Genomic DNA, 14,391 nt, shown 5'->3' with positions numbered 1-14,391 from the left:
ACACACACACACACACACAATGTCCCCTCCAGAATGACGTTATGCCACGACAGCAAAATTCCAAGATGCATTGTGGGGGGAAACGGCAATATGGGACTGCCACACACCCATCCCGATTATGCCCATTGGAATGATGTTCTAGAATAAGGCTACCTCATGACACCACATTGTTCCAAGGGGGCATTCTGGAGAAGAAATTGTGGTTGTCAGAAGGTGGCCACCAGGAGCAGCAGTGCTGCTGTCACTACTTGTACTAGTTCCGAAACAAAGGTAAGAAAATGTTGCTCTCGCTACCAGCTAATCCTCCCCAGTTTGTGAATAATCTCCACTCCTCCCTACCCTTCAAAAAAACAAAAACCAGTCCCTATGCATGCATGCACATTTAAGCAAGTGTCTTATAGTCATCAGTACTCATGTAAAATATATATCTAACCAATGGGTGGTACAAAACCCTAGTGAAGGTTCTGTATGCAAAAAGTGATGCCTAGAGCACTGAGACTGTATCCCACATTTTCAATACCGTACAAAGTGAACTGATCTAGGTGGAAGAGAGCATGTTATGAAGAAAAAGTTCTGTTGCATTTCATTGTGCCCATGTCCTGCTTGTAGATGTATGATGTCATGTGTAGGACATGTGGGTGGGGCCAGAATTAGGTCCAGAAGCCCCCACTCCCCGGATAAAACCTCTTACAACCCTCCAGTCTGAATCAGCCCTCCATGCCTGCAGTTGACTTCTAACATCCCATTCATGCAGCTGCTAATTCAGTGAATGACATTCTTCTAGTTTGGCCCTCAAGTGCATCTGAATTGGCTGAGTCAGCCAGTTCCTTTCAAGAAAAATTACATGGCATGTGGATGCTGTGAATTTGCCAACCTGTGGCAATAGATAATTAAGATGTACTATTTTTTCGCCTGCCAAAGGGTCTGACGTACACATCTGAAATGATGTTCCCTGAAATACATAATTCAAGTTTATTTCTTTCTCTAGCAAGCTCTTGGGTACCCTGAGACATTTTGTAGGTTGCCACCTTTAGTTCCCTTTTTCTTTTTAAACAACAATTTTCTTGTCATTTGTGATAACGAGGAAAGATAATCTCTTGGAATTCTGTTTTTTGTAAAAGGGTTACAATGTTATCTCAGATGATATGATGCCTAGAGACATCCTAACTAACCTTGTATATTTCAATATATGAGTGATTGTACCTAATATTGAATATATCAGCCTTTTTATTTCCCCCCAGTTATATGCCTGGTGGGATTGGGTCTCGTCGTTTTCTTCTTCAGTTTCCTGTTGTCGATATTCCGCTCCAAGTACCATGGTTACCCATACAGGTAAGTCACAAAAAAACCCTATCCACGCAGATCACCTTTTTTCAGCCATCAGCCTGCTCCCAGCTTTCTACTTCGACATTAATGAATCCATGAACAGGTAAATTGTACTGGCATCTCTAGGGTTTATTTGGATTATCACTGCATAAGAACGTAAGAAGAGCCTGCTGGATCAGGCCAATGGCCCATCTAGTCCAAAATCCTGTTCTCACAGGGGCTGAACGACTGCCTGTGGGAAACGAGCGATCAGGATTCAAACACAAGGGCACTTTCCGCTCCTGTGGTTTCCAGCAACTTCAAAACACACACTTACTGCATTTTGGTTTTGCAGGACAGTATTACAAGTCCCTGTACAAAGGTAAACAGTAAATAAAAAGTGGCCTTCTTGCAATGTGACATGCACTCTGGTGTATGAAACAAGGAAGTGCTTAATCTGCAAAGAGGGAGCTTGTGTAGTAGCTGATGCCAGCTTGTATGAGGCTAAACTGTGAAGAAAGCAGTTTCATCTTGTTAGTCATACCACATGAAGAAGTCTTCCTGCTTGAAGATGCAACTGAAAAGGGGATTTCCAGGTTGTATTCGGGTACCAAGCCCTGGCTTACAATGTTGCAAGGACATAGGATTTATTTTAAATATATTTTTCTGCAAACTGCACATTTTTTAAAGCATTTTGATAAGCTGAGAACTGCATTGCAGTATTCAGAGAAGTGTAAAATCTGATGGTATTGCTACAGTTCAATCTAAATATTAGTCTGGGAGGTATGGACTATGTTTTGGAGTTTGCAAATTACTGATGCCTCAATTATCCTAGGCTCTGCTCACGAAGCCATAGGTTTTCCAGGTGTGTTCTGGCCCTTTGGTCCTTAAAGTATGTGAATAGTGATCAGTTGATGAATTCAGAACTGTACACGTTGGGTAAAAATAATGCACCATACTTAGCTGAAAAGTGTAACTTTGCAACATCCTTTCCCGTATCTGGAAACCAGCTGTTTGCTTAGAATGCTGTCTCCATTCATAGAGGAAATTAGCTATAGCTTCTGAATAATAGAAAGCAGCATTGCACTATTACAGAAATGTTGTCCTGCAAGTTCCTGCAGAAATGTGCTCTCACCCAAGTTTTCCACAGCAGCAAACATGACCAGTATCAAAGAAAATGGAGCTGTCAGGTATTCCTTAGGAAATCAGAAAATTATAGTACAAAAAAGAGAGAAAATTATAGTACAACATAAAGAAATCCAGTTGCTCCTTAGTTGAATGCCACCTGAGGTATGGAGCATAGCACAGCTGAAAGAATAACAGGTTGGCTGTTTAAAAGTTTGCAAATACCACCAAATTCCATTAAGATTCTGTGCCTGCTACAACTGATGTTGGTGGCAAAATATAAATGCAGTATGAAAACTGTAAACAGTTGCCACACTGTAAGTTCAGAGGACTTAAGTATGCATGTGGCATTCTGATGAATTTAAGTTGCAGACCAGTGCTGCTGTGTTAGGGTCAACATTCTGAAAAATTTCATCCCATTCATACTGATTTAGGGCCTTTTCAGGACAAAGCGAACTGTTGTGTAGGTTTAAGATGATTTACTATCTTAAAGCAAGTACAGAGGGCTCTGAATTTGATCAGAGCAGTAGTTTGGGGGTAAACTAGTGTTTAATCTTCACAATTTTCCTGATCTAAATTGCACCTTGAAGCTTCTATTAGCCCTGTAGGGTCTCTATAGTTCTACTTTTCTCCTTTGGGGCAAATAGCTGCTTGGGGAGAAATGGTATAGTGAGAAGGGGTACTGGGCAAAAGAGTTAGCCAGAACTTCCTCTTCAGAGCCACTGATGTCGAATCCCGTGATTGTTTTTAAAGCATTTTAGAAGATATGATAGATTTCTTCCATCACATGGTGATTTGACTCTCAGTCGATCAAAGCAGCAACACATGTCCATGGGATCCAAAGATCTTCCGTCAAGGAAAAGGTTGTTCTGAGGAGAGCATATTTTCCTAGTGTTCACCGCATAATAGATTCTTGTTTGGGGAAAAATGTGATTTCTCATGCAGATTAAAGATGATAATCACAGATTGAGTGTTGAAACAAGACTGAATGCATTTATCCGTGAGCACATGTGAAAGATTGGAAATAGACTGATCTGTCCATCCCTAACAAAGCCTGACTCACAGCTGGGGGCCAGAGAAGGTTTCAGGCCCTCGTACTACTAGGCAGTCAGAGGTGGTGGCAGAAAAACACTTCTGTTTTCAATCTGTTTAGGTATTTGAATAGTATTTGAAAAGGGATGCTACAACAAGGTTCCAGGAGAAAGAAGAGGACCACCACCACGGGTGGGAAAACAAGGATGGGAAGAGACAGGGCATCAAACACAGCTCCTGTCATCACTCTAAGAGTCGTCACTCAAACATTAACCACCTCTGTTTCTTTAAAACTAAGGAATCCATGAGCTGCTGTTCCCTGGTAATATGGTACAAATGCATTTCAAATCTTGGATCTAGAAAGATGAGGGAACTACATAAAAGACCATGCAAAATCTCCTTCCTGTCTCTTACTAGCTCTTCCTTGAATGAATATTTTCAGCTTGTATCTCTTTTTATTTAAAAAAAAAACAATCAATAAGCAGCATGAAATATTACTCATCTGTGCTTTCAGAAGAGCATTTCATGTGTGTCAGAGTTCTGTACTAAAAGTATTGGAAAATCTCGGCAGGGTGGAAACATAATTTCTGCAACATCTTGATATGTTCTTTGGAGAGGACTCTGAGAAATGGTTCTGATACATTGGACCACTTGACTGTGGCATGTATGAGTCTGAGAGTGGTTGAACCGTGCATTCAGATACTTTCCCCAGCCAAACCAGAAGCTGAAACCACGTTAAAAACATATTCAGAATATAATAATTGCATGAAAGGGTTTATTCCCATCATAGCCTCCCCACCCAAGATGACCACCAAAGAGAGGCAAACAGCCAGTCGTTGTTGCTGTTGTTTAGTCGTTTAGTCATGTCCGACTCTTCGTGACCCCATGGACCAGAGCACGCCAGGCACTCCTGTCTTCCACTGCCTCCTGCAGTTTGGTCAAACTCATGCTGGTAGCTTCGAGAACACTGTCCAACCATCTCGTCTTCTGTCGTCCCCTTCTTCTTGTGCCCTCCATCTTTCCCAACATCAGGGTCTTTTTCAGGGAGTCTTCTCTTCTCATGAGAAGAGAAATCATTAGTGCTACCCAAATGCCTGGGAAAACAAAAATGCTGAAAGAGTGACAAAGTTGGCACCAGGTGAGCCTACTTAGGAGAAGCATTCAGTTCTCTGTAAGAAGTGATACAAAGAGCAGGGTGTCAGATCATACTCTCAGGATCCAAGCAGATTCATATGGGGAAGCGGTGAGCAATGCAGAAGCCCCTGTAGGGGTCTTAATTTGGCCCATGTAAGGTGTGAGGCAGGTAACCAACAAAACACTAAAATACAATAATCTATTAAACTTTAAAAGCTTCCCTAAACAGGGCTGCCTTCAGGTGTCTTCTAAAAGTTTGGTAGTTATTTTTCTCTTTGACATCTGGTGGGAGGGCGTTCCATAGGGCGGGTGCCACTATCGAGAAGGCCCTCTGCCTGGTTCCCTGTAACTTGGCTTCTCGCAGCGAGGGAACCGCCAAAAGGCCCTCGGCGCTGGACCTCAGTGTCCGGGCAGAATGATGGAGGCGGAGACGCTTCTTCTGACTGGTGCTGACTTTAAGCACTGATTCGATTGGCTGGAATCTTCCTTCACAGCGCAGCTGATACACACACCACACTACAAAGAAAAAATGGGCCCCCTGACATCATGGGGATATAAGGTGATTGGCAAGTAGCCCCCTAGAGGTGGGCTGTGTGTTCAGGATCCAACCCACCAAGCTGAAAAAGTTTTCGGTACAAGGCTCCTGAACCATATGAGGCTTTAAAGGTCAAAAACAGCACTCTGAATTGGACCCAGGAACACCGAGCTATGGCCCTCCTTTCAAAGCAAGTCTTTCTGCCATTACTGATCTTCTAATGGAGGAACAAGGTTTAAAAACTTCTGGTTTGCACAACTTTCTGGCTCACAGGAGATATCCTGAACTCACTTCTTTGATCATTCCTTTGCTCAGTTCACAACTGACTTTTCACCTGTGCCCCTGAAAAATCTGTTTTCTTACCTTTCCTTCTTTCCTAATCAGTTGGGTCCATTGAGAGGAAGGGGGAGAGAAATCCCCACTAATATTTTGAGGCTCATTTTGAACTTAATTCATATACTTTTTTAAAAAAAGAGAGAGAGATTATCCTACTCATTGTTTTACAAGAAATTTGAATAGCATATTCAACAGTTAGTCTTCAGGTGTGCTGTCTGGAAAATCTCTGGTGGCTAGCAACACAACAGCCTTTACCGCTAAATTTACTAGCTCCTGAGTCAATATTTTATAACTTTTCTGGCCTAGTTACCTGCTTCAGTGCTGTGTCAAAGTCATCTAATATCACACCCTTCTGCTTGGGGAGTTTTTACCCAACTCTCTGGGGGTATTATAGTCCCTGAGCAAAGCATTGCTGGATTCATTAGGCTCTTCATGAAATCAATTTTGTCTCCTGCAGTAATCATGAGTGGCTGTGCTACAGTCTTGCCCCTCTGCCTGTTTCCTTTAGGTTAAATCTCCTCCGGGCATGCATGTAACTTGCATTACTTTTAATGAAAAATAAATGTCTTGTGCACCAAACACAACAGACAGAACTGAAACACCCTGTGTTAAAAAGTATCTTGGGGGTTTTAACCATCTCCTTTTGATGTCATTAGCTGCTCAAGCATAACTTAAGTTGCATCTATTATTTACTGTTGTTATTCCTTTATTCCATATTTTCTTACTCTACTACAGCTACTACAGCTGTTGCCAACCACATCGCCAGGCTTCCATATCATTTAGGGTGGGGCACCTGTGGCCCTCCAGCTATTGTTGCACTCCAGTTCCCCTCGGTTCCCCTTCCTTCCTCCCCCTCCCCTTTTTGTGAAGATTGACTGCTCTCAGATCCCACAACTGGTTCTCCCTTGGTCTCCTCGCTGGCCCAAGTGGGACTAATTTAGCCAACCAGCCCTGGTGATCGTCTAATGTTTATTGGATGGATTTCCCCCCTAAACTGATTTTTGATCTTATTGCTATTTACGTTTTATACCATATTTTATTCTTCTTTTCTTTTTTGTAGCATCAATTAAGTGTTTTAAATTTGTTGTTAGCCGCCCTGAGCCCTGAACCGGGAAGGGCGGAGTATAAATAAAAAAAATATTATTTTTATTTATTATCAGTCCCAGCCAGCATGTCCAGTGCTTAGGGATTATTGGAGTTGGAGTCCAACAGCATCTGTAGGGACACAGATATGTCAACTAATTCCTCCCATGCCAAGCCTGACTACAAAACTGGACTACTAGACAGGATTTTTAAAATTATTATTTACCACCTACTTCTTCTGAACCCAAATTGTATTCCTGCATCTTTCAAAGGAAGAGAGAAGGTGGCCCGAGAACCCAAGGAATGAGAAGTTTACAGCTGTAGGGCAATCACCAAGGAATCCCTTCCAGTGTGAAGTGGTTGGAACTTGTTCTGTGAACTGCCCTGAGAACTCTGGGTGTAGGGTGGTATATAAATTCAATTTAAAAAATAGATCTGCTGCTACACTGTTCTACTAATGTTAGACACCCTGTTAAGGTTCATCCCCACCTAAGCATTGTCCCTTTGGGGAGCTTAGGGCACCACTGGCATAAGGAGGCAGCACTTTGTCATCTCAAAAGGCTTGAGGCTGCCAGGTGAGCCTTGGTATTAAGATAAAGTAGGTTACAAGGATGCTTCTCTACATACATGGGTTTTTTTGGACTTGATGCATATGAATGGGGAAATGGACTCCAAGCTGTGTTGAGACCCACAGCAGTTAACATTTTAAGGCTTAAAAAATGCACAGCGAAGCATGCTTGACAGATGAAGCCCCATATGATGACCATGTTGCCTGCAGTCAAGAGAAAGCTCAGCCACTGCTGGTTTGCTCATCTGCCTCATCCTGCCAACTAGTAAGAATAGCATTAATATGCATCAGCTACAGATGAGTGGTGGAATGGTTCTAAATGTGGGCTCACAATGTGCTGTTAGTTACTCAGCTCCAACAAGAGTTGACCTTCTATATTATTAGCCAGGATGGGATCAGTCCTAAATCGCAATGTCTAACTGTGGAAATGAGGTGACAAGAACTGCATAAAAGACATGCACCAGATGATGCCTAGCTCTTATTCTGATGGAGATATACTAAGGAATACTGAATCTTTCTATTTGCATGTGTTTAAAATAATTGCTTGTAAAGAGAAATTGGAGGCTGCATGCTGAAAGATGTAGACCCCAAAACAAAGTCCACCCTAAGGTGAACACCTAACACCTTATGTGTTGCATAACAGCAAACAGCCATATTAATCTTTCCTGAAGCAGGTGACGGTTGGTCCTGCATCAATAAAGGAAACAAAAAGCCACTTGTCTTAGGCCACACATCTCTATGAAGTGATATGCTTTGAAAATGAAATCAAATAAAAATAAATCAAGAGTGAAAGATTGTGGGGGAGGTTGTCTATCATCCCCAGCCCCTGCTTTTTATACATGGCCGTATACATAAAAATTGTAGGAGGATCCTTTACAATGTCTATGATGGTTTCTCTTGCTTTTGATCATCTAAAGAAAAATGGGCTAGAAATGGCAGTGTGAGAAAGTTGAGTCTGCAAATGAGGCTGGCTTTCTTACTTTTTTCTTTTTAAGTGCTATGTAAGATAACTTCACAAACTCAGTGGTGCAAAACGAATACCAAAATAAAGATAATATGTAAGTAAAATGTATTATAATACATTATATAGATATGCCCCATGTGTTCTCTTCAATAAAAAAATTTCACCTATCAAAAAAAGAGAGAGAGGCTTAAATGCTCATCAGGGCTTCTTTAATCTGAATTATATAGTCATAGTTTTGAACAGTAATTTTCAAAATTTAAGGCCACTGAGCAAAAGCAAGTCTTGAAAGGCACTGAGCTTCCTGTTCATCATTTCACTCTGACCTTATTCATTTGTTTTGGTCTCTGTTGCTTGGGTGTTGTCCCTCTGTTATGCTGCCTCTTTTCCCAGACATATTTTGTGTTCCCACAAATGTCCTCAGTTGTTAACACTGCCTCACATCTAAAGCTCTATCAGAGTTGGGCAAAATATAGAACTGAGGCAATCCTGATTGAGCAATTGTGAAAATACAGTTTACTTCCTCTACCTATCAGACACTGCTTCCATGCATTTAGATCAAGGATAGATCAACCTATGGCCTTCTGGGAGTTGTTTCAATTTGAATTCCCATCTTCCCTGACCATTGGTCATACTGGCTGGAGCTGATGGGAGTTGACAGTCCAACAACATTTGTAGGACCACAGGTTCATTGTTCCCAATTTTAGTCACACATTGAGAAGGGAGCAGGACCAACCATCCCCTGAGAGCATGTGCCCCAGCTCTCCCCTGACATCTGCATATTCGGAACAATATTTTCAAATGGGACTCTGCAACCAGCAGTAGGCTCTGTGAGCAACATTTTCCTTTACTAAAAATAATGATGCAGTGAGAATTCTGAGATGCAAATCCAACCCTCAAATGTTCTCAGGAATCTCTATATTTGAAGAGCTTCAGTCATACTAAATATGGTTGCTTACACAAGATTTTGTACCTGCCTGAGAGCTTGAGGCTACAGGAGAATTAGATGGTGTCCTATCAAATCTGAGAGCAGACAAATACAGTACCTTGGACAGTTCTAAGGGAGCCCTGCTGGCTAAAAGCAGTCTCCTACTAAGTTAGCTCCAGAAGTGTCAACAGGAAATGTATTTTACCATCTGCTTCCTAATTTGTATTGAGATTAAGGGGGGGGGGGGAATCGCTACCTGTTCAGTAACATAAGCGGAATCACTTAAAACAGTAAGATCCTAGAATTTCAGTAGTCTTCTGGGTAGAATACTTAATAAAGAATCAAGTTCTCTCTAGACTCCTTGTACCAATTACAATATAAAAGGATGTGGTTCACATATTCTGTTTCTCAAATAACAAGACACCCCTGAATCTTTCTTACTTAAGTAGTTAGCAAACAAAACAAAAAAAAAGCAATACATTGCACTCTCCTAGTTTTGTAAATAGCTAATGTCTGCAACTATGGAGCTCTGGCAATTCCATAATTTGGAATATTATTTAAGAATAGTGGAAAGCATGACTGCAGTTCTCAGATGGTATAAATATAGGCCTGTTAGCCTCTGGATAACAGAAAGCTGAATCTCCTTAATGTTATAATACCCAAAACCTCAGTGGAGAAGCCCAGCATAAGTATCTCCTTTTTCATGTCCAGCATTCCCAGGCTGAGGCCAATAAGTGCTGTAACTAGAAGGGCAGAGGGAAAATGCAAGTGCAGACATTATTTCAGGGCATTTATTCAAGCTTTACATTCATATGCCCACTTCGTGATATAAAGTTGCATTCCCCACACAGAATCATATGTACAAAACCTTTCTTTAAAAAGATAGATTGAACCCTTCCCAGTTGAGGATTGAAAGCAGTAATCCATATGTAAACTGACCCCCCCTCCCCCCCAAAAAAACACCTGTGGCTTTAAAACTTTGAATAGCTGAAGGAATAAAACGGTGACCCTGGGGTGGGAGGGTTTCTTGGCTGAAGTTAGCAAAATCAGTCACTCTTGTTGCTCAGACCAAGAATATGGTCCCTTGAGGGAACTAGAGTCAGCTGTAAGCTGTGGTTGGTGTTGCCTCACTGGAGGAACTGCCTGGGAGGCCAAAGGCTGTTTTGCATTTATGGCTGGGGAGATAACAGTACTGCAGTACTTCAGCTAGGAGGGCCCTGAATAAACTACTAGCAGTTCTTCCTACAAGGAAGAAACCAGAAGCTTATCTTCATCAGAATTGTCCACCACACACTGCATCGTCCTCGGGTCATGACAGTAATAGAATACTCAAAATATTCGTTTCCTTATAAAAAAGAAGGAAGTTCTTCACCATTGTGGTGGTAGAGGAAGGCATCAAATCACATGAAGAAGTCAGCAACAGAAAACAAAGAGTTTAATCAACACCTTTGCTCTTTAAATTGGACCCCTCCTCTCCGCTTTCTGAGTAAGAATGTGGATTTTCCACTGCAATATGTAATGAGATCTTCAGTCCATATAATCAATTAGTGCAAGCTAAAATGGATGTTGGACTTAATTTTCCTGAGGGGGGGAAATCCAGCTTTTCTGAAATTGCATTTTCAGTTATGTGCTTCTAGGGTGCCAAAAATGGGGCACAGTACTTTGAAACTGACTAATCAAATATTTAAGATTTGTTCATTTCATGTATCCTTTGACTGCATCACTCTTGTTAGAATATTTGAGAATACCACAAACAGATTGCGGTATACCTTGACAGACCTTTACTGTTTATAGACACAGAATTATATTTGGGGGAGGGGGAGAAGAATGACATGATTATTGCTACTGGACTAATCAGAGATTGTGATGTGTGAACTTGATACCAGTTCATCCAGGTGCATGCGCAAGGAGGTTAGGCTGCTTGGGAAGGCAGAGGAATAGATAGACTGCCCATAAATAATCAGTAGAAATATGTAATCATTGCTGGACCAAAGTCGACGGTTGTGGTCAGATTCTTCTCAATGGAAAGGTGTGGGAGACTCATTGTTAAAGCCATAAAAACCAATCTGCATCTCCCTGCATGCAGCTGAGTGCTGGGCCCAAAGGTGGAGGAAAAGTGCCAGGTCAACCACAGATTAATAGAAAAGAGGAGCAAATATATTGTTCTGCATTAGAAATGTAAAAAATTCATAACCAGAAACTCACTTCAGATCTGTAATGTTTATATAATAACACCATAGCTCAAACATGAACTATTAAATGATTACTCGGAAAATATCACGTCACACAACAAACCCAAAGCAAATGGCACATGCTCTTGAGATGCAAAACCCATGTGTGCGCATTGGATCACACTAGGATTAAGAGCTAGACCCTTTGCATACATTGCATGCCAGCCAATCTAGATATGCCACCCTGGAAGCTGCAGCCAATCCTGACATTTTGGCAAACATGCTGTTTATAAGCAGTTAACTTGGAAATCGGACTGCAGCACCACTGCTTCACTGATGCTTCTTCATGTCTCTCCCTCTATTTCACTCTGGATTTGAGGGGAAGCTGGGAAATCTTCTTTGGTTGTGGAATGGAGCCGGTGGATTAGTTTTTCTGACTTCCATTTTTGAATTCCCAATACTACAATTGTTATGCATGTGTCATTTGCTCTTCCTGCAGGTATCCATTACTGCCATTTATTTACACACACACACACACACACACACACACACACACACACACACACACTGGAGGTAGCAGTCCATGCCCATTAGTACTTGTGCTCATTAAATCACTCCTTTTTTGGTTAATGGAAAACACAGCCATTAAATTTAACTGCCCGATCACATCAGCATTCCATTTAGTTAAAGCATTTGATAGATTAGCTGGAGGTTCTGTTTTACTGAAGTCTGTTTAAAGTGCTGCACAATGCCCACCTGTTAACTTCAGTTAAACAGAGCCTGCAGCTAATTTTCCCTATGCACAATCACATGATCATATAAAGGGAAAGAAATTGCTTGGAAATTTTTATCTTTTATTCATCCCTCCCACATGCCTTGGGGCTGCCATTTCTTTTTACAAGTTTACAGATATGCAAATTGCATGGCATGGTCTTGTAAGTGTATCTCACTGGGGATGAATAGCCAGCTTTCCAGAGCCACTTTCTGATCTCTTCAGGGTGAAATTATGAAACTTGTCTGGCCTTTCCTGGCATTAATATTACACTGCTCTCAGGGGACCTCTTTTTCCCCATATGCATGTCTCAGCAGGGGATTTTCAAGGACAGAGAAGGAGCTTAAATGGAACTGCTGCACTTTACTTTTTGAAGGGGGGGAGAGAGAGAGAGACAGTTTTAAGATCTACAGTCAAGTCTGTGGTATACCTGCAAGAAAAAGAAAATCAATATGGCAATGTGGAAGGAAATCTGCATAAATGTAGATAACATTTGTAGATGCTCTCAGAGTGGATCTGGGTGCAACACTGTCAAGACCTAACAATATTTTACCCTCAATAAAGGAATCAGTCTGTGAATGGATGGATACGAATGGTGGGAGATTCAGAATAGACAAAAGGAAGCACTTCACACAAAGCATGGTTAAACAATGGGTTGTATCCAGTTGTGACTTTCTGCCAGTGGAAGCGCACCTGATTTTCACTAATTCCCAACCCCATGCAGCTACCCTGTGCCTCCCAAGAGCTCTGAAGGATTGGAGGACCTCCTGAAAGGATGGGATAGGGCACAGAAGGCTACAATGGATACAGGGGAGTGGTGAAAATTGAGTGCCTCACCCTATATAAGAAATGTTTTTGCTAGCAAATCTACCATAGGATGCAACCCTATGGAATTTGCTCCCTCAGTGATAGCTGCTTTAAAGGGGGATTAGACATATTCATGGAGGATAAGCTACAGTCAACTATTATATATTACCTCCAGTGTTGGACTATGGGGATTGAGGTGCTAAGGAACAGGAGCATGAGAGGGTACTGTTGCAACTGTATCTTGTTTGCGAGCTTCCATAGGAATCTGGTTGACCACTGTGTGAAGAGAATGCTAGACCAAATATGACTGTGGTCTCATCAAGAAGGGCTCTTTTTTGGACTTGTGTGTTATTATGTATAACACACAAGCATACACCCCCCCAAAAAGGGTGATAAATCTCATTTCCAAGAGTAAGAAGCCAAGCTACATGTGCACTCCCCTCCCCCCTTGAATTTAATCATATTTTTTTGTTCTTTACAGCTTCTTAATTAAATGAATTCAAGTGGGATTCACATAAGGCTAACGTTTGCTACGAAGATAAGCAGCTTCTGATAGTATCTGCTTACCAACATTACATTTCTTCAAGAGTCTTTGCTTGGTTCATCTGCTTCCTGTGATAAAATTGCAGCATTTGTGGGCAGAAGACAATTTTGTTTTTGTACCTTATTACCAAAATGCTTCATCTGATTTATAATCATAGCAAACATTGAATATCTAAGTGGAAGATGTGATAAACAGAAATGAGTGGGATATGCTTGGTGGTCCCCAATTTAAATAAAGTTAACTTTAGTTGGAAAAGTCTTTTTTGATGTTGTTGAATTGCAACTGTATTGACTTCTGATGGAAAAAAAAGTCAACCCATTTTAGAGTATGAAACTGTACTCTTGTGGCAGAAAGCAATGTAAGATTTATTAGTACCAACCCAGGTTTGCATAATAAAGAAAATGAAAGCTGAATAAGTGCTGAAGACTGCAGAGTGATTTGTTAGCATGCATTCCGTGTCAAAACGATACTGATTTCAGCTGGTATTCTTCAAGACCCAAGAGGGCTGCATTTTTGGGAAATTGCAAAAAGAGGGAAAGTTTCATTTCTGAGCATTAAGAATCATAAAAATAGAAGATCAACAGATACCCAACCATTTTGGAGCATTACTGGTTGCTGTTTCTTCAGGAGATGGAAGACCCATACCAGCAACTCCTTGCTCATGGATCCTGGGATGTGTCAGTGCAAATTTGCTCCTGTACATCTGCAGGAAACGCCATTGGGTTGCACAATTCCTTCAGATATTCCCCAGTCAGCACTGAGGATACAGGTCTATAAAATGTAGCAATGAAATGCTTCCATAGCCTCCTGTATTCTTCATAATGAAGCCAGCTCCTCTGTCAACTTTAATTATGATGGGAAGGTTGTTTCTGAGTCTGTGATGGCATCACATCCTGCATGGTCAAGGTGTGGCACATGAGAAGATCAGAAGACTCTCTTTTATGGAGGAGGGTGGTTGTCTTCTCCCCCACCAAATCTATCCATATCCATCTATCTGTAGTGACCATGAGGGTTATTTCCACTATTTCTGTCTCTCTGAATACTTTCGGTATTGAGTGGCTTGCTTAGAACCACCTGCCAAAAAGCTGAA

The 14,391-nt window shown here is 41.4% G+C and overlaps 1 protein-coding gene across 2 annotated transcripts in view; it reads left to right on the top strand.

Annotated features, from left to right (window-relative positions):
* Positions 1–13,717, top strand: part of TUSC3 (tumor suppressor candidate 3) — a 128,049-nt gene extending 114,332 nt beyond the window's left edge. Inside the window, exons 9-10 of one of the 2 annotated variants that reach the window (XR_014551989.1) lie at positions 54–1,332; positions 13,239–13,717. Coding sequence is in view for 1 of the 2 variants with exons in the window: in XM_083630678.1 (XP_083486804.1) it covers positions 1,242–1,332; positions 13,239–13,254 (107 nt within the window). In the remaining variant the exon portion in view is untranslated. The remainder of the gene's footprint in view (positions 1–53; positions 1,333–13,238) is intronic. The other variant, XM_083630678.1, reaches the window with a different exon arrangement.
* Positions 13,718–14,391: the final 674 nt, after the last annotated feature.

This window comes from Podarcis filfolensis (assembly GCF_964270895.1).
Source record: "Podarcis filfolensis genome assembly, chromosome: 9".
NCBI lineage: Eukaryota > Metazoa > Chordata > Lepidosauria > Squamata > Lacertidae > Podarcis > Podarcis filfolensis.
This window is presented reverse-complemented; position numbering and strand designations above follow the sequence as displayed.